Source organism: Vicugna pacos, chromosome 3 (genome assembly GCF_048564905.1).
Source record: "Vicugna pacos chromosome 3, VicPac4, whole genome shotgun sequence".
NCBI lineage: Eukaryota > Metazoa > Chordata > Mammalia > Artiodactyla > Camelidae > Vicugna > Vicugna pacos.
The window spans coordinates 2,170,975-2,198,825 of NC_132989.1; the positions used below are offsets into that span (position 1 = coordinate 2,170,975).

General features: G+C 57.5%; 1 protein-coding gene across 3 annotated transcripts; it reads right to left on the reverse strand.

Moving 5' to 3' along the window:
* Nucleotides 1-1,711: 1,711 nt before the first annotated feature.
* Nucleotides 1,712-27,851, reverse strand: WNT9A (Wnt family member 9A). 3 transcript variants are annotated; one of them, XM_072952359.1, is made up of 4 exons: nucleotides 27,675-27,851; nucleotides 8,352-8,608; nucleotides 7,312-7,574; nucleotides 1,712-5,114 (listed from the first exon to the last, which is right to left on the reverse strand). In XM_072952359.1, exons 1-4 carry the CDS (start codon nucleotides 27,767-27,769, stop codon nucleotides 4,632-4,634), a joined length of 1,098 nt encoding a protein of 365 aa, XP_072808460.1. In that variant the 5' UTR covers nucleotides 27,770-27,851; the 3' UTR covers nucleotides 1,712-4,631. The 3 variants fall into 3 exon arrangements, with proteins under 3 accessions (XP_072808460.1, XP_072808469.1, XP_072808474.1); XM_072952368.1 differs by having other exon boundaries at nucleotides 7,324-7,574; nucleotides 27,675-27,845; XM_072952373.1 differs by lacking the exons at nucleotides 1,712-5,114; nucleotides 7,312-7,574; nucleotides 8,352-8,608 and adding an exon at nucleotides 26,175-27,093 and having other exon boundaries at nucleotides 27,675-27,845.

Here is a 27,851-nt window from a genome sequence, read left to right on the forward strand (position 1 = left end):
GGCTTTTCTGCCTGAGCCTGGTGATTAGGCAGATAATGCCACATTCCTCAGGTGTCAGCCCCTCTCCTGGGCATCCAGGGGGGCTTGGGCAAGACCCTAGGTGGCAGGGAGGCGACCTCCCAGGAGAAGGGCCACCAGGGGTCCAGCAGGGCACATCACAGCTATGGAAGGACGGGACATAGGAGATGGACTCAAGGGAAGACAGAGGCCAGCAGGGAGGGCAGAGGGGCTGGGGACTGGGGACAAACTCAGTGGAGTTGGGGGGGATGTCGTGGCCAGAGAACTCTAGGCTCAGAGAAGGTGGACAGGCCATGCTGGGGACCAGCACCAGGATGAAGCACAAGGAACATGCTTCTGGAAGAGGCTGCAGGCTCAGAGTGAGGGAGAGGAAGCTGGGGGTGTAGCAGGCATCCTGAGAGGGGACAGAGGGTGTACCCCACCTAGCCAAGGGCCCCCCACACCCTGGGGTCACCTGCCTGCCTGGGCCAGGGAGAAGGTGACCACGGCAGGTGCCTAACACCCACACTGCGAGATGGGCTGCACCTCTGGTAGCCCAGAGGCCTCTCCCCACTGCCCTACAAAGGACATGGGCCTTCCTTGAGGTGATGAGGGAAGAATTGCTCAAGAGACAGTTTTCATTCCTAATTGGTCAAGAAAAGGAGGCGTGCTCTGTCCTGCCCACCACAGGCCCTGGATCCACCCCTACTCCATTCCAACCCAGACCACACTCCTTTCCCCACCTGGGCCCACCCCTTGCCCTAGGTCCTTCCACCCCTCGCCCTAGGTCCTCCCTCCCCTCGCCCTAGGTCCTCTGGACCTCAGTGGGTGGAGCTCCATCCCTCAAAGTTCACACCTACCTGAACTGCAGGTTAGGACTACATTTGGGAAAGGGTCTTTGCAGAAATATTTAGTCAGTTGAGTCAATGATCTCCAGATCAGAGCATCCTGTACTGTCTAGGTGGGCCCTATGTTCCACAACAGGTGTCCTCATAAGGGACAGCAGGGGAGAAGATCGAGAAGACATGGAGATGGCCACACGAAGATGGAGGCAGAGACAGGAGTGATGTGGCCACAAGCCCGGGCATGCCTCGGGCACCAGCAGCTGGAAGAGGCAGAGAGGACCGTGCTGTCGAGCTTCCTGAAGGGCTGCGGCCTGCCCACACCTTGATCTCAGACTTCTGGCCTCCAAAGCTGGGAGAGGACAAGTTTCCGTTGCTGTTTAAGCTGCCACCCTGACCCTGTTTGTGGTCGATTGTTGTGGCTGCCCCTCGACTCATCCAGGGCAGAAAGCCTCGCAGCTGTCTTCACGTTCCTGCTCCAGAGGGGAGTGGCACAGGGCCTCGACAGGCACTCTGGGAGAGACGAGGGTCCGGGGGCTCGCACAGACCTCCCTCGTAGCATCGTTTGGGGGTGTGCTAGATGGAGCTGGGCACGTGGGCCTCCAGTGCCAGCCTCGTGAGGGGATCCATGGGGCTGCTCAGTGCCTGGGGACCTTGGATGTGGCCTCTGCATGTGACAGCTGCTGCCTCTTGATGTGTTTACATGGAGTACCGCCCACTCCCACCTCTGGGGAGGGCTGGGCTGGACTTGGTCTGTGAGAGACCACTCTGCTCTGTGAAAGCCTCTAATGTCCCTCGGCCCGCCTCCCTTCAGGCCTCCTCCTCCCCAGGGCCACCAGAACCCCTCTGAAGGCAGCCAGCTGAGATGGGGCTATAATTTAAAAATACATTTATTTAGTGTTTCCATTTGTTTCTGTTCTGTTACACAAGGCCGTTAAATAAATACATTCTCCAAGTCACTCGAGTACACATCTACTCGCTATACAGATGAGGTAGAGAAATTTATAGGCTCACATGAGGCTCTGAACGTTAAGTCCAGAGTCCCCGTGTGTGAATGCCCCTCTCCTCCCGCCCGCCGGGACCTGGCCCACCAAGCTCCGAGTCACGTCTGTGCACGCTGGGCAGAGAGCAGGTGGCCGGGACCGGCCTGGCCCTCAGCGTGGCTCTGCCCTGCGGCCCCCGCGCTGGGGTTGCGGGGGGTCTGAACCCCACCACAGAACGTGTGTTCTCTTAGACATCCTCTGCTGAACAGAAGAGAAGCATGTTAAAAAGAGGCTCCAACAGCGGGAGTTGCTTCTTCGCTTAGCAAGACATTCTGATATATATTTACGTATAAACAAATCAGCCAGCAGACGTTTTCAATCTGCCTTGTTAAAAAAAAATACTTTTCTTAATATTTATGTCATAGAGTTAAATGTGGTATTTGATTAAAAAAAAAAAAAAAAGAACCCTTCCTTTGACTTGCCGCCTTTCCAGACCCAGTAGTGACCGAGCTGCAGTCTTGTCATGGAAGCATGGCCAGCTCCGCGTGCTCCGGGGCCCCAGCGAGTGGGGGTGCTTGGAACAACTGAGATGCACCCTAGCCTGTCGCCACCCTCCCCAGCCAAGCGTGAAGGGAGCGCGCCCTGGCTACCTCCCAAGGGACATGCCTCGGCTGCACAGCTCTGGCAGCATGCAGGCGCTCAGGGGCTGTTCTCTGAACCACAGGAGAATAAACTTTACTATTTACACTATAAAACAGGGACAAAGAGACCCACATCCACATAAATAGGTTTTCTTTGCAAAACAGTCCCTAAGGTCCCCAAGGCCTCCCTGGACTCTGAGGAACCCCCTCACTCAGTAGTTCCCTCCTCCACGCTGCCACCCAGCTCTGGGCTTTCCCAGACCCCGGTCCACACCCGCTCAGAACAAAGCCATGGAGCTGAGCAGGATGGGCCTAGGGCTGAGAACCCTACCAACAGGGGGAGAAGAGCCCCACGCCTAGGAAGGGCACAGGGCAGGAGCCACACCCCAGCCAACCACTGACCACGCCAACATGGTACGCATAAGCCCCCACATCGCACACGTGCACACATGTGCTCACGAACATGCATGCATGCACACACATCACAGATGCTCACACATGCACACAGACACTGCACACACGAACGTGGTTGCACACATGCGTGCATCGACGCATGTGCACGCACACCCACGTGCAGCTATGCTCACGCATTCTCATGCATGAATACACACCACGTGCTCATACACAAGCATGCATACACACCCATGCACACACACACATCACACACTCACCCACGTGCACTCATGCATGCACGCTTATGCATTCACACAAACATGCTCATGCACATACACGCCACATACTCATGCATGCAGTCACGCACACGTGTGTGCACACACACTCAAACCAAATCAGGTCAGTGCTGGCCATCCTTTTCCCTCCCCTGCAACAAAAACCCAGCATGGCCAAGGAGAACAGCCTTCCATCTGCCAAATCATATTCCCCAGACTCTCTTGGCTCATGTCTGTCCCCATCCCAGCTCCCTCACAGTGACAGAGAGCAAGCTGTGCATTCTTCATGACATGAACCCTCCAAGGGGCTGGCCCTGCCCCTTCTGCCTCTGCTCACTCCTGTGGGAGAACAGGTCACCTTCTGCCATCCCCAGGATCTGCGCTGAGGAGTCTGAAGTGCGGCGCCATGTGCCCACAGGGTGCGGAGCAAGGCCCGCCCACTTCCCAGGCCAGCCTCACTGCGGGTAGCTGACACGAACCATGGGACCTGGATTCCAGAAACCCTAAAGGTGGTGGCCAGACACAGCTTGCTTCACTTCTTTATAAACAACAACGACCATGTCTCTCTTGATTTAGTGGTTTCAAACGACAAAGCAGATCAGGCAAACAGGTTCGGAGGGGGCGCGGAGGGGAGGGAGAAAGGGGTCCCCCAAGACGAGGCTCTGCCGAGAGGAGCAGGAGCCACGGCCTGAGAGACTGCAGGGACGGAGAAAATAATAATTATATATTAGTTAAATAAAAATAACTTAAAAGTCACTGATATCACTCCAAAGAGAAGTACTCGGTGTCAGAGGGGGCCAGCAGTATACCTCCCGCACCCGGGCGGCTGGGCACCTGCTTTCTCTCCTAGTGGTTTGCTCTCTAAGCCAGTGCTGGTGCGGGACAGCCCTCAGGCAGCCCACGCAGAGGCCACGTGGTCACAAAGGCGTGCCCGCTGCTCCTCAGAGGGCACCCAGGACGGGAGGGGTACCGCACTGCGGGAACTGGTGACTTAGGGGGACACAGCTTGGAAAGCATCTGTGCAAAGCTCTCAGGTCACAGGGAGGGACAAGCAGAAAGGATGCGAAGGTCAGACTGGGCCTTTGGGATGAGGAGACAGAGGGTCAGAGATGGCCAACCCAGCCAGCCCCTAGGCCTCTGCCCCGCCTTAAACCCAGATGTGCTGGGGGCATCCAGGCCAGGGGCTCAACCCCTGTAGGTGGACGCCCCTCACACTGCACACACACTGCTGCACCCTAACAACAGCCTGGCCAGGCCCGGGGGCTCAGCCCCTGCGGGTGGACGCCCCTCACATTGCACACACTGCCTGCACCCCTGCGACAGCCTGGCCAGGCCCGGGGGCTCAGCCCCTGCAGGTGTAGACCTCCTCGTGCTGGGTGCACTGCCTGCACCCCTGCCGCAGCCTGGCCAGGCCCCGGGGCTCAGCCCTTGCAGGTGTAGACCTCCTCGTGCTGGGTGCACTGCCTGCACCCCTGCCGCAGCCTGGCCAGGCCCCGGGGCTCAGCCCTTGCAGGTGTAGACCTCCTCGCGCTGGGTGCACTGCCTGCACTCCACGTAGCAGCACCAGCGCACCTGGCACTGGCAGGGCCGGGTCACCACTCGGCTCTGTGTGTTGTGGCCGCGCCCGCAGCAGATGCTCTCACAGTTCTTCTCACGGTGGCACCTCCGGCCAGCAGTGCCCGGGGAGAAGCGGCCGGCCAGGCAGAAGCTGGGTGAGTCATCCAGGTGCACTAGCTCCGGGGTGCGGGGTAGCGGGTCGCCGCCACCCGTCCCTGAGGCCCGGCCCCTTGGTGGCGAGATGGCGCCAGCCTCGCCGGTGGCCTCGTTGGTGGTGCTGCCCACCTTGAGCGCCGTCTCGTACTTGTGCTTCAGGCGCTTGCCCACCTCGTGGAAAGGCGCCAGCTGCCGCCAGCACGTCCTCACAGTGCACGAGCCTGACACGCCGTGGCACTTGCACGTGGTCTCCACCCCGGCCTTGATCACCTGGTGGGAGGGAGGGAGGCGGGCATGAGGGCAGACTCTGGGCAGACTGGAGACCAGTCCCCGAGGACAACCGTCCGAGGGGCTGGAACGGCCACTCACCCCAGGGCCAGAACTCATGTGCCTCTAGACAGGGGCCAAGGCCAGGGGTCACCACTGCTCATCAATTCCCTGGCTCACACACCTGTCCCTCCCTCTCCAAGCCACAGTCAGCCCAGGACAGAAATCCCACAGGCAGTACCACACCTCCAGCATGGCCACTGCGGTAACCCAAACCCACCTCCTGCATCGTCAAGGCCCTCCCTTCCCATCCCTGCATCCAGGGCTGCCCTCTGCAAGGGCAGGGCACGTCACCCCTCTGGCCCTGATGGCAACACCCTACCAGGACCTCATAGTCTGCTGTCAGCAGCTGCTTCCTTAAAAAGGTGAGGACAAGCAAGCTGGCTGGCCTGGTGGCAGAAATGGCCACCAGAATCTATGTCTGAGCTGACCCGTGTCCCTGCCTAAGCACAGAGACGAGATGCTACTACATGTGCAGGTGCTGCGGCCCCCACCCCGTCCAGCCCTGGTAAGAGTAACATGGAAGGACGGAGAAAGCCTCTGGAGAGGCCCAGATGGGAGGGGGCTACACCCACCCCCACATGCAGGCAGGAGCACGCACATCACGGCCCAGCACCGACACTCCACTCTAGGTCTGGGAAGCTGCCTGAGACCCAGGCTGGGTCCTTCCCCTCCCAGGACTTGGGTTCCCACCTGCAAAGCCGTGGAGTCAGGCCAGCTGCCCCATGGGGGCCTCCGGCCTGACTTCCCACATGGGGGTCCCTAGAGGGACATGGGGAAGAAGAATGGCAGAGGAAGGGGAGGTCCCTCTCCCAGTGGGCCCCAAGCCAGGCCTGAGCTCCCACACTGCCCCCAGGGAGAGTCGGCTCAAGGGGGATTAAGAAACATAGCTGCCCTCCAGCCAGGCAACAGAAGAGTCACATTTAATGATACTTTGCTGAGAAACCCGGACAAATTTAATTAAAATGCGGCTTACCCAGGCCCAGTGGAGCTAATGGAGCACTTTCATATTCTGACTTTTCATTAATAGCTTACAAAAGGGCAAGTGCAGAGGAAAAGAAAGGCCTCGCCTGGGGATTTAATCAGCCCGCACCCCTCCCCAGAGGGTGGAAGGAGGGGCAGAGCCCCCGTTGAAAAGGGGGAAATTGATTCTTTAATAAGTCTGCACCTCAGAACTCCAGCTTCTCAACAAAGAGGGGCTCAGAGTGGGGCTGGCATTAATTACCTCACCCCTCTTCTAGCCCTGGGGCTGAGGTTCCACATCCCACGGGGCTGCAGCAGGTCCCCCTCCCAGCCCCTGACGGTCCCACCGGCCAAGCTGAGCCTTGGAAGGCGTCTGATGGCCCATGTCATGCAGGGACTAAGAGGCTGGGGTGCTCTCTCTGCAGTGAGGGTGATGGAGCCCGATGCCCCCTCCAGTGGCGGGCAGGGTACCCCTGGCCCAGTCATGCTTGCCACCAGCAGCTCCCAGAACGGCCCAGCCAGAGAGCTGAAACGGTCCTTCTCACCTGGAGTCTTTTGTTTCAGTTTCCCTCGGAACAAAGTCCTGACCATGGACAAGGCCCCTGAGGTAGAAGCAGCCTCCCCAGCTGCGGCCAGCCACACCCCGAGCCCTTCCCTGGGAGCCCTGAGCCACACTTCTCCGGCTGCCGCCCAGCTGGGCCGCTGGTAACGGGGCTGCCCACCCCTCAGCCCTGGGAGGTAGGTAGGGCCCAGTCTGCTGACCCCCTGATTATATGCTGCCCAGCAGGGAGATCCTCCTCGTGGCCTTGACCACCCAGGACCAGACGCAGACCCACCTGCCTCCTCCCCAGCCTGCAGCAAGTAGGCCTTCTGGGTTCACACAACCATGAGAGACCATGGGGCGCCCCTCCACGGGGCACCACAGGGCACCCCATCACAAATAGCACCCCTGCCTATCTGGCAAAAAATGAGCCTTGTAAGCAGGAGGACTGGAGGCCCTGGCTGTCACCACGTGGCTGGAACAGAGACACAGAGGCAGCTGCCTCCACCTCCTCCCAGCCCCCCAGCCCTCTCCCCCACCAGTGCCCCTCCCGAAGCCCCTGTGCCCCACCCCTTACGCACATCCGGCCCCACCCACCTCTCTGCCCTTTCCCACCCCGCGCCCCGCCCCGCTTGCCTTCACACCCACGAGGTTGTTGTGGAAGTCCACACGGGCTCGCAGATCCTTGCTCGACCGCCGGCCCAGGAACTCCTTGACGAACTTGCTGCTGTACTTGAGGTTGTCCCCGCAGCCACCCCACTGCCAGGCCTCCCGGTTCTCCAGGTCAGGGGCCTCATCACAAGTGCAGCGCTCCATGCGGCCTGCACTGCACGCCTTGGCCAGCGCATGCGTCAGGCCCGCAGAGGAGATGGCATACAGGAAGGCAGTCTCCTTGAAGCCTGGGGGAGCAGGGTTGGGAGGTGGGGTGTCAGCAGGCCAGAGCAGCCTCCATCCCATTCAGGTGCAGCCAAACCATCCCAAGCACACATTCCAGATAGAGCAGGATCCTCAGGGAAGAGGGTTTCTGGTGTGTTTCACACAGGAAGGGGCATACCTGCCGCGGCTGACATGCGCACCTGAGGGTAGGAGGCACGCTTTTGTGCCCTGAACATAGGCCTGGTCAGGGACGGGAGAGAACCCAGAGTGTACTGTAGCCACGGCTGTGTCCAGTGAACAGGGACCCCATCCATCTGGTTCTCCAACCTACTAGACGGGCCAGGGCCCCTCTCTGAGCCCTGCCATGCCCTGCGCCTCAGGTCTCCAGTTTTTAAATCAGGCTGTGAGGAGACTCAGATGAGAGTCCCTCTCAGCACCTTCATGTGGAAGCAGACATGAGAGACGAGGCTCTGTGCTCAGGCCCGAGGCACCAGCTGGACCCGTGCTCCTGTGCCCAGGCCCTGGGCCTCAGCCACGTGCGTAGTGAGAGCCATCAGAGCTGCCCAGATGTGCCTTGCGCCACCAGCAACTGCTCCACACATGTGTGAGGCGGGACCGGGCACGGGGAGAGGGCGGGAGGGAAGGAATGGAACCATGGGGAGGGGACAGGGGAGCAGTGGGGTCAAATGCCACCCGCAGTCCCAGTCCCGCGGAACTCAGCGGGCGTGACGCGGAGGGATGCACACCAGGGCTAGGCTGCCCTGCCTCCCCGCCCCTGCCCGGTGTCCCAGCGCACTCACCGCGCTTGAGCAGGCTGGCCCGGTAGCGGCCCTCCAGGGTGCAGTTCCAGCGCTCAAAGCGGAACTGGTACTGGCACTCGAGGGCGCTCATGCTGACCGCCTCCACCAGCGTCTCGGCCACGCCCGGGTCCCGGCGGCACATGCGCCGCTGCTTGCGCTCCAGCTTCAGTCGGTCGCACGCCTTATAGTGCGCCTGCGCGGCTGCTTCCGGCTCCAGGGTCAGCGGGAGGATGGTCAAGGGCTCGCTGCCCGTCAGCCTGGGCACAGAGAGGCCAGAGTGAGGCCGGCCCTCGGGGCAGGAGGCGGCGGGTGCTGGGCGAGGGCGCGGGCGCAGGCGCAAGGGAGGAGCCAGCCCAACTGGAAGGCATGGTGAGAACTGAACGGGGGCCCCGGCGGCCCCATGTCGGGGGCACGAGGGGGCAGCAGGCCCAGGGGCAAGTACAGAAAAGCCACAGAGAACCTGGCAGGGGTGGGGTGGTGAGAAGGCCGTGGGACCCTTGCCCACCAGGATTCCTCTCTGCATCTGCCTGCCCCCATACCCAACTGGCCACTCCCACACCCTGCCCTGCCAACTGCATGCCCTGGGTTCTCTCACTGCCTGCCGGGTGAGCGTGCCTCAAGCATCCACATGGCTACTGATGCCTCCCCAACAACTCCCTTCAGACAGGCATACCCCTGCCTCACTGCCTGGCTCTGATGATAGGGAAAGGGACAGATAGGAACCCCTCCCCCACACACACCCAGGAGGGCTGCCCAGTCCAGGGTGTTGGCCAAGGGCACAGACAACCAGGGCAGGGAGGGGACAGAGCAGCCCCAAGCCACACGAAGCGCACATCCACCACAACCCCATCACTCCCATGTCTGTTTACCCAGCTTGCTCCAGGGCCCCCCCCTGCCATCCCCAGCTAGGGGTGCCCCCGTCATGGCCCTGTGGTCCCCTGAGGAAGGCCTTGGCTCACCCCCTGTCCTCCTGCAGCCTGTGCAGATGGCCCCGATGGCGCCGATGGTGTCTCCTGGGACAACGGTACCAGAAAGGGCCTCCCAGGGAAGTGGGCTCCTGGTTCTTCTCCACCCCTTCTCTTGACTGAGCCAAGGCCCTGGCCTAGGTTGGTCGCCACTGTCTGGCCTGCCTGCCCCACTTCCTTATCACCTGCTCCATCCAGGGACTGACAGGCCCTGGCCTTCTTCCTGTTCTGGGCTCAGAACCAGGAGGTCTCAGTGTCCCTGACAGACAACTGCACATCTGGACTCCAGGCACACCCATGCCCAGCCCCAGCCAGACCTTCAGCTCTCCATTGAGGAAGGTGTCCATCTGGACATGGGTGGGGCACAGAGCCCACTGCAGCATCACTGGAAACAAGCTCCTCCTACCCGCAAACCCAGCAAGCCCACAGCAGCCAGGGGTGCCAGGAGTCCACAGGTACTGGAGCCCCAAAATGTGCCCCATCTTCCTTCCAGAGCCTCCTCAGTGGCACGATGGCCACGGGGCTGACATGGAGCTGCAGCTTTCTGCAGGGGAAGGGATGCGGGCGGAGCCTTGGAGAAGCCCACCCTCTAGCAGACTCCAGCAGTAACGCTGCAGGTGGAGGCTTCTCTAGAGACACCCTGGGTACCATCTTCTGAAGCTGCATGCACACAAACCCCCAGCATGCTCTGCCCTGCCTGGGGAAGGGGGGGGGGGCATTGCTACATCTACCCTGGCGAGGGTGGGACCTGTGCAGGGCAGCCCCCAGCCCCTGAATGAGCTGCACCCTGTCTCACCCTCGCTGATCTTGTCCTCGCTGAGGACAAGAAAGCAAGGCGCTGAGGCTCAGGGACCAGGCTGACCAGAGACCCAGGCAGCAGCTGGGCAAGGAGGAATGCCAGGGCAGACTGGGCAGGCCTAGGGTGCAGAGCAAAAAGGACCACCCCCCGCTCCTCCACACTCAGGTGCAGCGTGAGTGGCAGCTGGATAGAAGCAAGGCCACAGTGGGCACCCTGAGAAGATCCATGCCCTGTTCCCTAGGGGCTCAGAGCCAGGGCAGCAGCAGCAGGGTGTGCAGGAGCAGAGGCAGCAACGGCCCCCAGCCCTGAGACCAACGGTGTGGGACAGCAGAGCCCACGGTGGAGTCCCCACCAGCTCAAGTCCATGCAGCCATCACTGCAGGGCCTGTGCCCCTCTCCCTAAGCAACACTCTGAACCAGGAGGGTCCCCGGGGGTGTGCTGGGAGGCCAGCATGGGCACAGACTAGAGGAGAAGTCCCAAAGGTCCCTTGTGGGTCACTGAGCGGTGGGGATGCAGAGGTCGCAAGGCCTGCGGGGAGAGGACACGTGTGCTTAGAGCCGAGATGATGAGCTGGAGAGGCCGTGGTGCACGCCAGGCCCAGGCCCTGGTTACCTGCACCCCTAACCTAGGGTTAGGACTTCATGCTTAAGGGCAGGGGCTGACACCGAGCAGCTTTATGGACTTGCAGGCCTCCTGCCTGAGGACAGCTGCTGAGCCGAGGCAGGGAGCGGGCAGGGGCCCGAGGACCCTGTGCTGGAGGCCGGAAGAGCTACGCTCCCCACACAAAGGCAGCTCACACGGTGGAGACTTGTCCCCAGACAGGAATGTCAACAGCTGTGCCTGGAACTGCGTGCCATGCAGCTGAAGCACCGTAGCCTCCAACCTGCACACCCCCAGACTGGATTCTCCAAGTTAATTGAGCTCCGGGCCAGTGCCGAAATATTCTGGCATCCAAGAGGGCCCCCTGCTGTGAGCCCATCCTGGGGGGACCTGGGGCCAGGCTGGAAAGGGCAGCTGTGGGTGTGGATGAGGGGGCTGGATGGCAGGTGATGCTGCCCCCCTCCCTGGCCTGCCTGGAGGCATCAGGGCCGCCTGTGTCCAAATTCTGCACATGGGGGCTGAGGACAGGCCCTCCCCAACTGAGGGCCAGCCTATGTCCACACTGCAGATGGGGAGCTAATCCGGGGGTCCCCACACACCCAGATCCAGCCTGCATAGCTACAGGTACCTGCATTCCCACTTGCCTCAGCACGTCCACCCAGGGTTCAGAGGCAGCTCTGTAAATGCAGCCACGGGCAAGCTGAGTCTGCCCTGATGCCAGGTGGGGTCTACCTCTGCTCTGGGCTAAGGGGTGTGGAGGAACAGTCAGCCCAAGTCCAGAAATGGCCAGCTGACAGCCACGTGGCCCATGGCTGAGGCCTGAGGCCCAAGGGCCACAGGCCTTTCCCCTGAGCCATCGCACAGCTCCCACGGTAGGCATGAGGCTGGAACCCGAGGGGGGCCGGACCGCTCCACTTCCCTGGCATCTCTCATCCCAAGGTGACTCCTTCCCACATCTCTTTTACAAAGGCCCAGCTGTCCTCTGCCCCAAGCCCCTTTAACAGTCCAGGTGGGCTCAGTGCAGCCAAGCCGGGACTGAGGCCTGGGGTGCAGTGACAGAGGACAGACCCTCACGGAGGTGCCAGGAGGGGAGACGATGCACAGGATACAGGGAACAGGGAGGGTATCAGGGGGGCCTGGGCTCGGTGGGGAAGGCCCCAGGGACAGGAGACAGGTCTGCCAGGACAGAAACCCTGACACAAGGAGAAACCCACAGAAGTATCGGAAAAAAGATGAGAGGTTCATAAAACATTTTCAGAATCAGGAAGGCTTTTATCAGAGTGACTCAGAATCCAGAATGCCTTAAATATTTTTAAAAACCGACTACCTAAAAGTGTAAGAATCTCTGCACAGCAAAAAGCAGCACAGAGTCAAAAGACTAACAGATCGAGGTCAGGGGAAATGCTGCAATTTGAATCCCAGGCCAAGGGCAGGCTTTCTTTGCTTGTGTGCGGGCGTGTGCATGTGGGCGCACGTGCACGTGTGTATGTCCATGTGTGGACGCAGGTGTATCTTTTCCTCTAGATCAATAACAAAAGAATCAGCTGTCAAGTGGACACAGGACACTAACACACAGTTCAAGGGAAGGAAATATAGCTGGCTGTTAAAACCTGATTTGCGTTTCACTCAAAAAAAGAACGCAAACTAAAACTATATTGATTAAGGTTAAGGTTATTTTTCATTCATCAGATGAGTGCAAGTCAGTGTCTGATAAGGTTGCTGTCAATGACACAGAGAAAGAGGTGTCCTCCATGGCTGGAATCTGGACTGACATATCCGTAAAAATTCCCCCACCACTTCTCTTTCGAGAAATACAGACCACAGGTATATTCTCTTAAAATGAACAAGTATATGTCACTCACGTGTTACCCAATGCAACGCTGTCATACAAACACATGGAAGCACTGTTTGTTACTCAAAAAGACTGGAGATTCATAGAATACAGACTTGTGGTTGCCATGGGGGAGGCGGGTGGGAAGGATCAAGATTTGCAGATACTGACTGATATATATAAAATAAACAAGTTTAAACTTTGTAGCACAGGGAAATATACTCAATTTCTTGTAGTATCTCATGGTGAAAAAGAATATGAAAATGAATATATGTATGTTCACGTATGACTGAAGCATCGCGCTGTACACCAGAAATTGACACAACATTGTAAACTGACTATAATTCAATATAGAAAAAAAAAAGACTGGCGATTGGCTGAATACACGGGGTCCATCTGAGCCACAGAGCTTTCAGAAGGCATCAGAAAAGCCAAAGCCCGGCTGCTGTGCACACTCAGTGCACAGACACAGCCCTCTCTCCGCAGAGAACCTACGTGCACATCTGTGGGTGCCAGGGCGACCCGGCACAGAGGTGGCCTGGGGTGGAGGAAACATGTTCTTCTCCCAATAGCCTGTGAGCCACTCACCCGTTGTCCCAGGTGCACGTGATCCATCAAAACAGCAAAGTTCAACATACAGCAAGCAGTGTGGGGGAGCCCCAAACAGGCTCTCAGCCCTGTATGCCAGCCGGGAGCAGTGAGCCTCTGCCCGCACAGCCTGCCTCCGGCTGCCTGGCACAGCACAGTCCCCGCCAACACCCAGCTGCCCATACCAGCGCATCTGCCACCGTGCCCAACACAGCTGCTGCTGACTCCCCCTCAACCCCCCCCCCCGGTGGATGCCTGATCTGAGACAGGCAGGCGGGTGCGCACACAAGCCTGCCCAGGACGTGAGCTGGCTGCCCATAGGGGGCATCCCCTCAGCAGGCAGGCAGGGAGCCCCCGCCCCTGCCTCACCTGACTGACCCCTCCCAGTGCTGGACCCACTTCTGGGAAGAAATGACAAGGAGACCTACGTGTCCGTCTGGCACTTTTTAACGTTCATGTATTTTCTTTTATTTTTTTTGGCTGGGGTGGGGGTGGGGGAGGAGGTAATTAGGTTTATTTATTTTTAGAGGAGGTACTGGGGATTGAACCTAGGACCTCGTGCATGCCAAGCATGTGCTCTACCACTTGAGCTACCCCCTCCCCACTGTTCATGTATTTTCAAAAGATATAAATTTCTATCTATATCTGAAAAAAAAAAGACAAGTGAACTTATATATAAAACAGAAACAGACTCACAGAAGTAGAATACAGACTTGTGGTTGCCAGGGGGGAGGGGGATGGGAAGGTATAAACTGGGAGGTCGAGATTTGCAGATACTGACAGGTATATATAAAATAGATAAACAAGTTTATACTGTACAGCACAGGGAAACATATTCAATATCTTGTGGTAGCTCAGGGTGAAAAAATATGAAAATGAATACATGTATATCCACGTATGACTGAAGCATCGTGCTTTACGCCAGAAATTGACACAACATTGTAAACTGACTATACCTCAATAAAAAAATAAATAGAAAAATAAACCAAAAAAAATGTACACCTATATCTGGCACGCGAAAGTGAGCAGTACGACTGTGCAACACAGCTCTCACTTGGCTCAAGGAACAGCCTTGTGCCGGGCACTTCTGACTCCCACCCACAATGTCATAAATAATCTGCTAAACATTCTCCGAAAGTTCCCCCGTCCTGCTGTGCACATCCAGCTCTCCATCCCCCTGGTACTAACACCTGCCTGAGAGGTTTGGTGGGTCCAGCATCCCTCCCTCAGGACCCCGAAGGTCCTGTCTCCTCACTGCTCTGTGACATCACAGCAGCCTCACACGTGGCTCATTCCCAGGCTCCACCCTGGGCCCGTGGTCCGCGGCCTGACATTTTACTGGAACTGCATCAGGACCTCCTTCCAGCAGATTCTGAGGGCATGTGTTGGCTCTGCATTTGCATACACATGTGACAGGGTTGGCTGGGGCGGTCACATCCGCTGCGAGTGCAAGACCGGGTCTCTCCCTTCGTGAGCACAGTCTCTCTCCATTTACTCAGAATTCCTTCCTGCCTCTGTCTGAAGTTTTACAGGTTCCCTGACTCGACGGCTGCCCCGGGTTAGTCCTGTTTTCTGGGGTGATAATGTGTAAAAATAAAACATCTTTATAAAGTCAGTCTTTCCTCTGTTGCTGACCTACAAAAATCCAACTGACTCTATGCTGATCTAGTATTTGGTGACCTTGCTGTGTGTTGTAATTCACCTCTGATGATTTTCAGATGCTTTGTGTACAATCACACAGTCTAAAGAGACATTCATCTGCTTTCTGACTTCTCAATCCTATGTTATCCTTCCCGCCTTCCTACACCGGCTAGGGCCACCACTACAGTCATGCAGAATCTACGAGCTACCCTCTGGGGCCCAGCCTCCCCGCCCCCAGCTCCGCAGCCACCAGCCAGCACAGAGCTGTCTAGTGTCCTTGTTAGCATGTGTGGCCATATGGTGAGGGGGAGAATGGGGGACACCGTGGCCAGAAAGTGGGGACCCTCCTCCTTGCAGGTCTCCTTCCCACAAGCCCAAACTTGTTTCTCTGCCACTCAGGTCCAGGCTTCTGAGACAAGGGTGCCTTAAAGGCTGGCACTACAAGACCAGAAACCAGGAATCAGCGTACCCGCAGAGTCAGAACGTGATTGCTGCATGAGAGAAATGACTCCCATCACACTTGAGGGTCTGTTAAGGCAGCTGGCATCACAAGGATTCAGACAAGGTGACAAGCACCCTTGTCTGGCTCTTGGTCTTACAAGGGAAGTCTCTGCCGTTTCACCACTAAGCCAGGAGGTCTGCTCTGCGTTTTTCTGGACACCCTGCATCAAGTTAAAGAAGTTCCCTTCTGCTTTTAGTTTGCTATGAGTGTTTTAAAAATTACAACTAGATGTTGAATGTCATCTCATGTCATCCCCGCATCTTTTGATGTGTGGTTAGTTTTTCTCTTTTAACCTGCTAAATTAAGGAATTTCACTTACTGATTTTTCCAATGTTACACATTAAACATTCCTGGAATGAACCGGGACTAAACCCAGCTGGCCACGGAGGGTTTTATCCTTCCTCTATTTTGCTAGATGTAACTTGACAGTGTTTTGTCTAGGATGTCTGCATCCGTGCTGGTCATTTTCTTCTCCCATGTTCCTCCTGCTGAGTTTCAGTGCCTTTGCAGGGAAAGTTTTGCTTTATTCTGTTTTTAATTTCCTGGAAGAGTTGTGTCAGATTAGAATTGTGTCTTCTTGACTGTTTGGTGGAACTTGCCATGAAGCCACGCAGGCTGAACTTTCCTTGGTCGAAGGATTTCCTTTCTGATCCAATTTCTAGTTTCCCTTCTTCTTTTTTTTTTTAAACAGCTTTATTGAGATATAATTTACCTACCATAAAATTTGTCCGTTTAAACTAAACAGTTCAGTGTTTTGTAGTCTATCTGCAGATATGTGCGAACACCACCGTGGTCAATTTTAGGATATTTTCATTGCTTCAGAAAGAAACCCCATGAGATGCTCCTTAGATATCAGTTTCCTATTCCTCTCCCTCAACTTCCGGCAACCACTAATCTACCTTCTACCTACAATAGGATCGGCCTGTTCTAGACACTTTATATAAATGGAATCATACAACGTGTGGCCTTCTGTGTGTAGTTTCCCTCACTTACCACAATGTTTTCAGGGTCCATCCATGTTGTAAATGTGTCAGTGCTTCACCCCTTTTGTTTCCAGATGACACTCCATGGTGTGGACATCCCACATCCCATTTACTACTCAGATGATGGACACCTGAGGTGTTCACACTTCAGCTGTTGTGCACGATGCCACTTTGACCATTCACGTACATGCTTTTTTGTGGACATATGTCTTCATTTCTCACAGGTATACACCCAGGACTGGGACTGCTGGGTCACAGAGGAATTCTACGTTCCATTGTCTGGGAAACTGTCAGATTTTTTTTTCCCCACAGTGGCTACACCATTTTACATTCTCAATGACCCAATTTCTTTGCTTCCTATAGTATTCGTCAATATTTCTGTATCTTGAATCTTTTTCTGTTACTTTTCCATTTTTTTTTTCCCTGAATTTTCAGGTTTATCAGCATGGAAGTGTCCATTACATCCCCTTGCTTTTCTTTGCAGAATCTATGATGATCCCCATAACAGGACACTAGCACTCTGAGCCTCCCCTTCACTGGGTAAGTCTTCTCAGATTTTCCAAGGACCTTCTTCCCAGAGAGGGATCTGTTCATCTCGAATGCACGTTGGTTTACGTTGTCAATTTCTGCACAACTTCTCCTTTCTTCTTCCTGCCTTCCTTGGGCTTGACTTCCTCTTCTTCTCCTCACTTCTCTGCTGGACACTTGCTGAGTGCTTTCAAGTGCCTCTCCACTTCTAAAACATCGAGGCTCCCTTGGTGGCTGCTTCAGTCTAAAGCTGCAGCTTTAAGTCACCAGGCGGAGCCTGAGTCACACCCTCAGGTCACCAGATTGAGCCTGACCCAACCTCAGGTCATTATCTGAAAACTGAGTCACAGGTCAGATTGCTGTACTGAGCCTGAGTCACAGCATTAGGTCACTGGACTGAGCCTGAGTCACAGTGCCTCCTTCCCTCTCCACTCTCAGCTCCCTCCTGGCCTCATGTCCCATGGAGCTGGTGTGTTCTCTCACCACCCTCTCATGTTCTCTGTCCTTACACTTCCTCTGTGCCTCTCCCACACGGGGCCTAGAATTAGTCTAAGGACCTGACTACGACCCCAAACACCTCAGTCTTCTACTTGAGGCATTTCATCCACTGGGATCCTGGGGCTCCTGTTTATCCTTTCTGCTGGCCATGCCTCTTCTGTTTCTTTTTTTCTTTTCTCCTCTCCTGCCTCTTTTTGGGTTATTATTATGATTCTGGTTTTCCTCTTATTAATCTGAAGTCTTATCTTTCCATGAGTTGCATGGCTACCCTCAAAATTACACCATGAGTCTGTAAATTACCCGTGTCCAACGTTGGTCAACACCATCCCCTTCTGGGTAATATGAGGCCTGAGAACACAGTCCTGTTGACTCCCCTGAATGATCTGCTGTTGCATATTTTTGTTCTACACCCAGGACCCAACAGGAAGTTGTGTGATGCTGGGAGCTTCTCTTTGCTCTTCATTCCTTTCTGCGTCTGGAACGCAGCAGGGCCGTTTCCCATGCCTGAGCTGCAGTGTCAACATTTCCTTCAGAGCAACTCTCGGTCTGTCTGAAATGTCTTTATTTCGCCCTCATTTAGAGTAACCTTCCCCAGTCGTAGAGTTCCTGGCAGGCAGTTATTTTTCTTTCACGCACCACATGGATGGTCCCACCGTTTTCTGGCTTCCTTCTCAGTTCTAAACTTAGCTGTCAGCCTGAGACGATCCTTGGAAGGTGATCTGTATTTTGTTTTCTTGGATTGCTTTTAGGATTCTTTGTCTTTGGTGTTTTGCGGTTGCAATCTGTTATGTCCCGGCATGAAAGACACTGGGCCTCTTGAATCTTCTTGATTGCTCTGATCAGCTTCAGAAAATTTTCAGCCATCCTTGCCAGACATCACCCCTGTCTTCTAGCTCTAGGCCTCCGGTGGAGTACAAGGGACCACCTCCCAGGGTCCCCAGGTTTCTCACCCTCTGTTTCCTGTGTGTCTGCCTTCCCGTGCTATACTCTCAATAATTTCTCTTGACCTATCTTACAGTTTGCTAATTCTCTTCAACTGGTTCTAATCTGCTTTCAAATCAGTCTATTACTTAATTTTTTCCCTAGTTCTGCTTGGTTTTTCCAAACTTGCTGGGTCAGTTTTTGCGGCTTCTCATTCCTTACAGATATCCCTCGCTTATCTTGCTCGTGAAAACACAGAACTGTTCTGTTCAGCGTGGGATGGTCTGTTTACTGGTCTGCTGCCGTCATTTCTGCAAGTTCTTGGAACCTTTCCACACACACCATATTATCTCTGACCATATGCTGGTCACCATATTTGAGAAACTGTTTGCAGGAACCATCTGAAGTAAAAGATAAAGGTCCCCCAAAGTTCACACCCACATAGAACCTCAGAGTATGCCTTATTTGGGAAAAGGGTCTTTGTAGATGTAATCAAGGTAAGGATCTTGAGACTAGACTGGATCAGGTCCCACACTTCTGAGGGCTTGCCCCCCTGACCAGCCTGCAGCAGCTCTACAGAGACCACCTGCCAGCCCTGGGGGGGCAGGAAAGATCCCAGGACAGACAGAGCTGGGTCTAGGGACGCCTAACCCCCTCTGTGGGCCAGGCCTGAGGTTATCATGCCTGACTGCTTGGGGACTAGTAGGGCAGCCCCTCTGAGCACCTAGGCAGTCGCACATCCTCACACCTGCCCCCCGAGGACAGCCAGGTAGCAGGATGGGCACTGCTGGATGAGGGTGGGTGCAGGTGTGGCCCACGCCGGACATGGGACCGTCACTGTCCCACACTACGAAGCCCCTGGAATGCCTCACTCCATCCTGCAAATAGTTGGGGGGGTGGGGACAGATTCCAGTGGCCCTTCCTCCTGCCAACAGGCCCAGCCACCCCAAACCCTGCTCCCCAGACACAGGGAGCAGAGACCCTGGGCTGGGCAGAAGCAAAAAAGGACAGTGTTCCAGAAGCCACAGTGCCCTGCCAAGGAAACCGCATCCCCGCCGGACAGCATTTAATTTCTGTGTGAATCAAATTCAAAACAAATTCCAGTGCTAAGAAACTGACTCTGAGATAACCTTCCATCCTCCCGGGCCTACAGCCTCCCGTGCGGGAGGTGGGCGTGAGTGTAGGGTGGGCGCAGGCACTGCCAGAGCCCGGGCTCCACCATCACCTCACCAAGGAGGAGGTGAGGCAAAGGGACGGGGGTGAGCAGGGCAAGAGGGCAGTCCCCCGTTCACAGGTCACACTGCGGCTGTCACCTCGGACAGCTGTGAGAACTGCCAGGCCCCAACTTTCCTACCTCACAGGGCCCCAACATTGCAGAGCGTGAAGCGCTCTTGATCAACCATCAGCTCCATCACTGGCCGGCTCCTCAAGGCATCGTCTGGCCCGGGCCTGGCCACCCTGGGAGTCAGCTGGCAGACACAGGACTCTGCAAAATCCTCTACACTGGAACTCACAGCACTGCCCACCAGGCCTGGCATCCACAAGACTAACAGAATTGTGCCCATCCACACTGGCCCCTGAAGCAAGCAGAACCCATGGGAACCCCAGACCCTGAGGGCCACCAGCCAAGTGCCCCCTTTCCAGTGCAGGATGGTGGAGCCAAGATCAGAGAATGGCAGGCCAACGGGCCCCAGGAGTGTGGTGGAAGATGCAGGGGACCCCCAGGTTCACTGGCTGCTGTTGAGGAGAAGATGGGCAGCAGTGGCTTCACGGAGGAACCAGAGTGGCCAGGCCGCCCCTGTGCCCTAGTCACCACACCCCCAGGCCTCACAGATGGCCACAGACCCACCACAAGGAAGGACAGGCGGGAAACAGGGCAGGTGCTTGGAAAGCCACAGAGCCCCCTCTCATGACTACCAGCATCATGTCGACGAGCAGTTTGCTTCCTGGAGCTGGCCTGCAGGGTGCCCAGCACTGTGCCTGACACAGATGGGGGACACTGGGATAGCCCCAATCAACAGCCCACCCTGGGGTGGCCCGGGGCAGCCCCTGCTGCTCCCTCTGTCCAGGAGGCAGCCAGCTCTGATGTGCTCTGGTCTGGGAGCCCCTGGCAGTCTCTGCTCTCGGGCCAGACCACTTCCCTGGCCACGTCTACCTCAGGTATCGCTAAGAAAAACAAACACAGCTTGAGGCTTGCCTTTTTCCATTCCCTCGTCCGGCTGCCGGCCTCGAGGTACAGGGCCTGCCAGCTGGGCGGCCGGGTTTCCTCCTGCGGCCAGAGGCACCAGGCCAGCCAGGAACCTCGCTGGGAGGGGCAGGGGAGGTTGGCGGGCCATGCCCGCGGGTCACGGAGCCAGGCAGCCAGCACACCACCCAGGTCGACACTGCCCAGTGTGGCGCTGCCCTCCTCCAGAAGCCCTGGCACAGCCACCTGCCACCCGGTCTAGCCTGCAGATGTCCCTTAATGATCAGCCCCTGCAGGAAAACAGGCTGGTCATCACCCAGCCCACGCTACCAAGTCCCACCCCTGATGCCAGCTCAGACCTGCTAAGCGGCACGGCCAGGCACCTGCCCCCACCTCCCCAACCCTTACCCGATGGGGTCCTTGCCCCGCCTCACAGCTGCCCCCAGGAGCTCCAGTGAAGCCCTCTGTCCTCTGCACGGCACCCACAGCAGCAGTGCCCCCAAAGCAGCAGGTCGGCTGCACCCGGCCACCATCTGTGCACTGGAAGGTGGTGTGGCCCAGCCAGCAAGTGTTGAGTACAGCACGGTGGAGGTCAGGGCCAGGGGTGGGCAGGGGGCCAGCCCACCTGGTGAACGGGCACCTCGGACCCCACACCAGGCTCCTGCTGCAAAGTCAGGAAGCAGAGGGGAGACTGGATCCTCCAGAGGCCTCAGGAGCACGAGCCCCAGAGCGGTTTGGGGAAGACCCGACGAGGGACCCTCGGGGGCTCCCCAGAGCTGAGCTACCGGTAAAGAGCGATGCTGCTGGGCTACCCTTGGGCTTCCTGGAAGAGGCAATAGCAGAGGCAGACCCTGGAGGACGGGTAGGCCCACGAGGACAGTGGCCCTGCTACTCACCCACCAGAGGCCAGCTTCCAAGCGGGGGCCTGGCCTCACCCACTTGCCAGACAACTGCGCCTCCTCTGAAACCTCCCACAGCTTGCTGAGCCAGGGTGGGTACCGCAAGGGCACTCCCACTGCTGGGACAATACACAAAGGGAGCCAGGCGTCCCCCCCCCCCAGGCTGGGATTAAGGGGGCTGAGTGCCGGCCCTGCTGACAGGTGTCATTTTTCTGCAGCCAGGAAAGCCAAACTTATCAGCTCATCGCTCCTCCCCGAATCCAGAGCCTCCCCGCCCCCCCCCCACCCCGGGGAGGAATCGTGTGCATGCATTCTTTTCCAGGAGAAGAAATACCTACACGCTTCCATTGTCCCAGCTATCACAAGGCCCCTGAGGCGGGTGGTGGGTGCCACCCTCAGCATGGGGCCACCCTGGAGCCTGGGCAGGACCGCGCTAGTGCCCTCGCCCTGGAGTCGGGTCCCAGACCACAGTGGCAAGGACCGGGGTGAGATTAGGCCAGCTGTCCTCCCGTCCAGACGGCCGCCGGCTGTGGCAGAACATCTGCTCACACAGCTGAGGAGAGCCAGATGGCGGCGGCTTCCTCCTCACCTCAGGCCCCACCATGAGGCCTCCGGCCTCCACCGCCTGTGCCCATGAGGTTCCCAGCCCAGAGGCCCAGTCCTGGCCTGATGCTGCCACCTGCCCCTACCTGGTCTTTGTATTATGGCAGGGAGGGGCAGGGCAAGGACCCTCCCCAGGAGTCTGTGGAAGGGGATGTGGCACAGGCAACTGCTAACAGGTTGGGGGTCCAAAGCCCCAAAGAAAAGACTAGCCAGGAGAGGGGAGGGAGGCCGGAGGGCCTCTGGAGACTAGAGATGCAAGGGACAGCCAGCCCCTCAAGGGATCTCCTCTGCCTCCCCCGCCTTCTCTTTCCACCTGCCTCCCCATGTCTGCCCCAGACTCATGCACCGGGCAACTGGGACACCTCGGTCCCTCTGTTGGCCACAGAGGTCCTGGACCATGAGTCCAGGAAGAATCACCCCTCCTTTGCAGACAGGAAGCCCAGGCCCCACCACATACCACCCCTCTATCCTCTCCTGTCCCTGGAGCTCCCTCCGCCAACCCCAGGCACCTTCTCCTCAGCCTACTGGCCATGCTCTGTGTCCCCTGTCACCTGCTACTTTGAGGTCTCACCCACAGGGCCAGTACCAAGGGGCCTCAGCAACCTCCCTGCCAGCCCCTCGGCTGCCCTGGACACTGTGGAAAAGGCCCCGTTGCCTGGGCTCTCCCTCCCCGCCAGCTCCCCGTGCAAGTGCCCCCTTTCCTTACCCTCTGAAGCACACTCTTGCTCCCCACAGCCTCTCCCCCAAATGCCAAACGCCAGATCCGAGGGCTTGCAGGACTGCTTCAGGCATGCCTGTCCTGAGGCGGGTCTCTGCGGGCAGCCCCTGCCCGGACTGTGGCCCAAACCCATCTGACTCCCCAGACTCCTGCCTGCCTAGCTCAGCACCACCAGCCCTGGCCGGAGAATCACCTGGGACACCTCCAGCTCTGCCATCCCCTCCCTAGCCCAGGCGGACTCTGAGTCACCCCAGCCTCGCTGTGAAAGGCTGATCTCTCCTAGAGGGCCACACAGGACCTCTAGCTGGGCCACAGGCTCAGTATTCAGAGAAGCAGAGGGGGTGCCACCCTGCCCTCCCTGACCCCACACCCCATCCCTACACCATGACAGCAGCCCCTCAAGGGCAGCACCTGAGTTCAGTGCCAGGGCCCCCAGCCAGCCCCAATCCCCAGACCAGGCTCCAGCAAATGGACAGCCACCTGCACCCTGGCCCCCACGCAGGCCACGGGGGGCCAAGCAGGAGGAAGATCTGCTGGGAAGACCCTTGGGTGCAGCCCCTGCATGCAAGGGCGAGAGACAGCATGCCGACTCACAGGTTGAGAAAATAGGTCCTCTCCTCAGTCCAAGAACAGAGCCAGAACATTTGAAGCGCCCTTACAACTCAAGAAAAAGACAAACAACTGAGCCAAAACTTGGGCACAGGAACTGAACAGACATTTCCCCAAAAGAAAACATAACAAATAGTTAATATGTATGTGAAAAGATGCTCAGTATCACCAGTGATCAGGGAAATGCAAATTAAAACTACAATGAGACACCACCTCACATCTACTAGGGTGGCTAGAATTTAAAAAAAAAAAAAAAAAAGATTTTTCTTGAACCAGAGAATTAACAAGCATTGGTGAGGATGTGGAGAAATTGGAACCCTCACGCATTACTGGTGGGAATGTAAAATGATGCTGTGCAAAACAGTTTGATGGCTCCTCAAAATGTTAAACACAGCATTACTATATGATCCAATAATTCCACTTCTATGAATATATACCCAGAAAAACTGAAGATATACATCCACAAGAAAGACCCAAAACACAAAAAACAAAAAACTTGTACACCAATGTTCACAGGAGCATTATTCACAACAGCCAAAAGATGAAAACAACCCAAGTGTCTATCAACAGATAAATGGATGAAAGAAATGGCCATATGTCCATCCAGTCAGACATTATTTAGTCACAAAAGCAAATGAGGCAATGATTCATGCTGCAAAGGCGGATGAATCTTGAAAACAGTATGCTCAGTGAAAAAAGCCAGATGCAAAAGGCCACATAGTGTATGATTCCATTCATATGAAATGTCCAGAACAGACAAATCCACGGAAACAGACAGTGGATTAGTGGTTGCCAGGGGCTGAGGAAGGAGGGGATGGAATATGAGGTTTCTGGGGTGATGAAAATGTCCTGGAATTAGATAGCGGTATTGTGGATGTACTAAAAACCACTGAACTGTATTCTTCAACTAAGTGAATTTACAGGATATGAGTTACATCTCAATAAAAAAAAAAATGAACTTCAGCTCTAAGGGCCACTTGGTACCCCATTCACAGTGGTCCAGAGCACCTCAGCCGCCTTTCAGACTGGCTCCCAGAACTCCTCATGTGGCTGGGAAAACCCTCAGGTGCCACACCTGCTGCTGCCTCCTCCACACAGGTCTCCAGGCCGCCTGCACCAGAGAGGTGGGACCAGCCCACAGACCTTACAACAGGGCCCAGCTCCCCCAAGCCAGCCTGCAAATGTTTCCCGTGCAGCGTGGAGCACCGCAGCCAACACCATGAAAGAGCCTTAGGGCTCACCATGCCTTTTCTTACTTCTTTTGGAGATTAATCACATTGGAAGCCTCAGGCTGCCACTCGCCCGGGCAGCCCCTGGATGTCTGTCTAGCGGCCTCCCCAGGGGCCTCTGCTAGGGGCTGGCTCAGCACACACATGGGATCTCTAAGAAAAAGGCAGTGAGGTGCCAGGGAACCCAGGCCCCAGTCTGCCAGGCACAGATTCCCCCCAAATCCCCAGCCCCAGCCCCTGGCTCCATGCTCAAAGCAGCACAGGGGTGACTTGCCCCAGGCATCCCTTCCTGAGCAGGTTTCAGCACACAAAGATCACCCTTTAGCTCCATCTTCTCACCTGATGATAACACACACAGAGAGAGAGAGAGGGAGGAGCAGAGTATGGGTGAGCCCACCCAGGTCCACAGCGTGTTGGCAGCAGGGAGGGGTGTCTAAGTTTGTATCTCAAACTTGCCACAAGACCTTGGGACAGCCTCTTCCTGCTCAGAGCCAGGCTCTACTTCCTTCCAAGAGGGCATGAGGCCAAGCTGTCTAGGCCCCCAGAGCACAGACATCTCTGTAGCCCCAGGAGAACCAGATGGAAACACCACCTGCTAATACCACCAAGAAGCAGGGTTAGGCCAGGGAGGAAGATGGAGGGCCCCTTCTCCACGGCAGGCAGGCAGGTGACCTGGAGGGCCCTGCCTGGTGGTCAGAAGCTGCGAGGAGGGCAGCAGGCACAGGACGGGTTGGGTTGCAGCCTGGGGAGGAGAGTGGGGGAGGCGGGGCAGAGAAGGCTCCCATCGCCCACGTGATCCTCCCCCAGGCCAGCCTCTCTGGGTTTCTGGGCTGTAACTGGAGCTGCCCTGCCTGTGAGCCTCTGTGCCAGGCAGAGCTTTCAGAGTGGGGGAAGGGGAGAGGAGGGCCTGAATCTCAGCTCCTTCCCCCTGTTCCCTCTGTACTCTGGGTGGAGAGGGAAGCCCCAGCACAAGGCACAGAGAGGCCCCCTGGCTCTGGCCCAGCCTGGCCCAGCCCTGCCCGGCCCTGCCTGCTTTAGGCCATCTCCTCCTCCCCCACTCCTCTGGCTCCTGCCCCTTTACTGGGCCAGGAGATAGGGCCCCAGACCCAGACCAGCTGGCCAGAGGCTGGGCCCCCACACACAGACCAGCACAGAGCGTATCTTCCCCCCTACTCCTTCCAGACCAGGCCCCACCTTGGGAGACAGTTGAGGGCCTGGGGCAATCCTGAGCAGCACGCTAGGCGTGGACTGCTCCAGCAACAAGTCCCTTCCCTCCTCTGCCTGGTCAGCTGGCACAGAGCCTGGCCCCCTCCAGGACCCCGGTCCACCAAGCTGTGCCCTGTCTCTCTCTCATGGGCGGGGGAGGGTACACGCGGCAGAGCCAGCTGTCCCCAGGACAGGACTTGGGAAACCTCACTTGATGGGGCCTTTGGAGCCAAAGAGCAGGGCTGAAAGGGCTGGCTGGAGAAGACACGAGGGTGCCAAGCCCTCTCTGCTTGCCACACACCCACTGGAATTTATTCCCCTCAAGGGAGCTAAACAGCAGAGCTCAATGACTTCCCAGGAGGTGCGAAGTGCAGAGAGCATGGCAGGAGAGAGGGATGCTGTGGGGCTGCGGGTGGGAGCTGGGACCCGACCTCCACCCCGTGGACCTGATCTTCCCAGGGAGAAGAGGCCGGCAGCAGGGAGACTCCAGGCAGAGCACAGCGCACACAAGCCCAGGGTGTGTCTGAAACCTGGTGAGCAGACCCATGGCTGGGCCCGGACAGCGAGAAGGCACAGCTGGCTGACAGGCCATCGTGACTCACCGTGGACCTGCAGCCAGACAGCCATCCTCTGACCCTCCCTCTGCCCGAGAGGGTGAGGCAAAGGCTGCACAGATGGCATGCAGGGGCGTGCCAGCCTCTGCACAGCCTGGGCCCCAAGCAGGCCAAACCCACAGCCACAGCCCTGGCTGTGGGGTGGGGTCTCTAGGGGAAGGAGACAGGGAGCTGACCCTGGAAGACAACCCAGGAGAAAGGAACAGGAGAAGGGGGGAGTGGAGAAAAACACAAAGGGAAAGTTTCCCATGAAAATATTTTATTTTCTTTGAGAACAGGATACACCTGCAGGGCTCCTCGCCCAGTCGGCCTCTCCCTGCCCTGGCAGTGCCACATTTCTGGACCAACGGGGCCCTCTGCCGGCCAGGCCGCTGCGCGCCGGCACCCGGGCCAGGGGAGAGGGAACAGGTGACGACGGGTGGAGGGCGGTAGCCCGGGACCGGCTGCAGGGCACCCAGGACAGGGGCTGGGCACGACTTGAAAGTGGCCTCGGCTCCAGGAGTGGCGCGGGGCTGAAAGGCGGGGAGTCTGGGGACAGCCGGAGGGCTGCCCGCACGGTGCCACCTAGTCCTCAGGGTGCCCATCTGCAGAGCGCAGCGAGGGTCCCCAAAGCTCGCCCGGCTGGGCATCCCAGAACTGAGAGCAAGGAACGAGGAATGGCAAGAAGGAACATCGGAGAGACGCGCCCAAACCGCGCAAACTACGCTGCGGAGAAGTGCGCGGGGCAGCGACCCCGAAGACGGCGGGAGGCAGCATGCACGACCTGGCCGGGCCCTGCGCACCGGACGGGGTGTCCCACCGAAGCGGTCTCGCGGGCCGGGGCTCGAACGAGCGTCAGAAGCAAAACGCAAAAAAAATAAAATAAATAAAATAAAATAAAATTCCTCCAGCTTGGAAGTTTTCTCCCCTTTGGGGCTCAGTGCAAGGAACATCTGGATTTTGTACGTATTTTTTTGTTGTTGTTAAATTAACTTCTCAAGGAGAGAAAGAAGGGGGGAACTGCAAGGGGGGTGGGTGTACAGGGGCCAAGGAGGCTCCAGACGTTTGGCAAGAAATCGGCGGCCTAAGGGAGCCGGGACTAGAGCTTGGTCCCGGAGCCCCAGGGAGCCCCGCACACGGCCGCGCCCGCAGCCGCAGCGACTACGGCTCCGGGGTCACGGAGGACCGCGGCCTCAAGCCAGCCCGTCGGGTACGCCGGCGCCTCTCCGCACGGCGCGCCACGGGGACACCGACTTGCGGATCCAGCGACGCGCACGCCGCAAACAAACAGCTCCAGGCAACCCGGCGGCCCCCACTAGCCCGGGCACCACTCCCCGTGCACCTGGGTCGCCCCCGCCCTCGCGCCCGCGCCGGCCTCGGGCCCGGCCTGCCCGCCCCGCCCGCCGGGCCGCCGAGGCACCTACCCGAAGTAGGCGGCCGAGGGGCGCAGCGCGGCGAGCAGCAGCGTCAGCGCGAAGGCCGCGGCCAGCCAGCGCGCCAGCAGGGGCCCATCCAGCATCTTGCCGCGCCGCGGCGGCTGACCATCGCGCTCCCAGCCCCGCGCAGGGCGCCCCGCGGCCGCCGCCCTCTTATAGCGCCCG

What these genes read in the sequence shown, in the direction of transcription:
- WNT9A (XM_072952359.1), bottom strand. Translation starts at nt 27,769, where the DNA reads ATGCTGGATGGGCCCCTGCTGGCGCGCTGGCTGGCCGCGGCCTTCGCG. An exon ending in CCCTCGGCCGCCTACTTCGG is followed by an intron (nt 8,609 to 27,674) that starts GTAGGTGCCTCG and finishes CTCTGTGCCCAG; the next exon opens with GCTGACGGGCAGCGAGCCCT. An exon ending in ACAACCTCGTGGGTGTGAAG is followed by an intron (nt 5,115 to 7,311) that starts GCAAGCGGGGCG and finishes CCCTCCCACCAG; the next exon opens with GTGATCAAGGCCGGGGTGGA.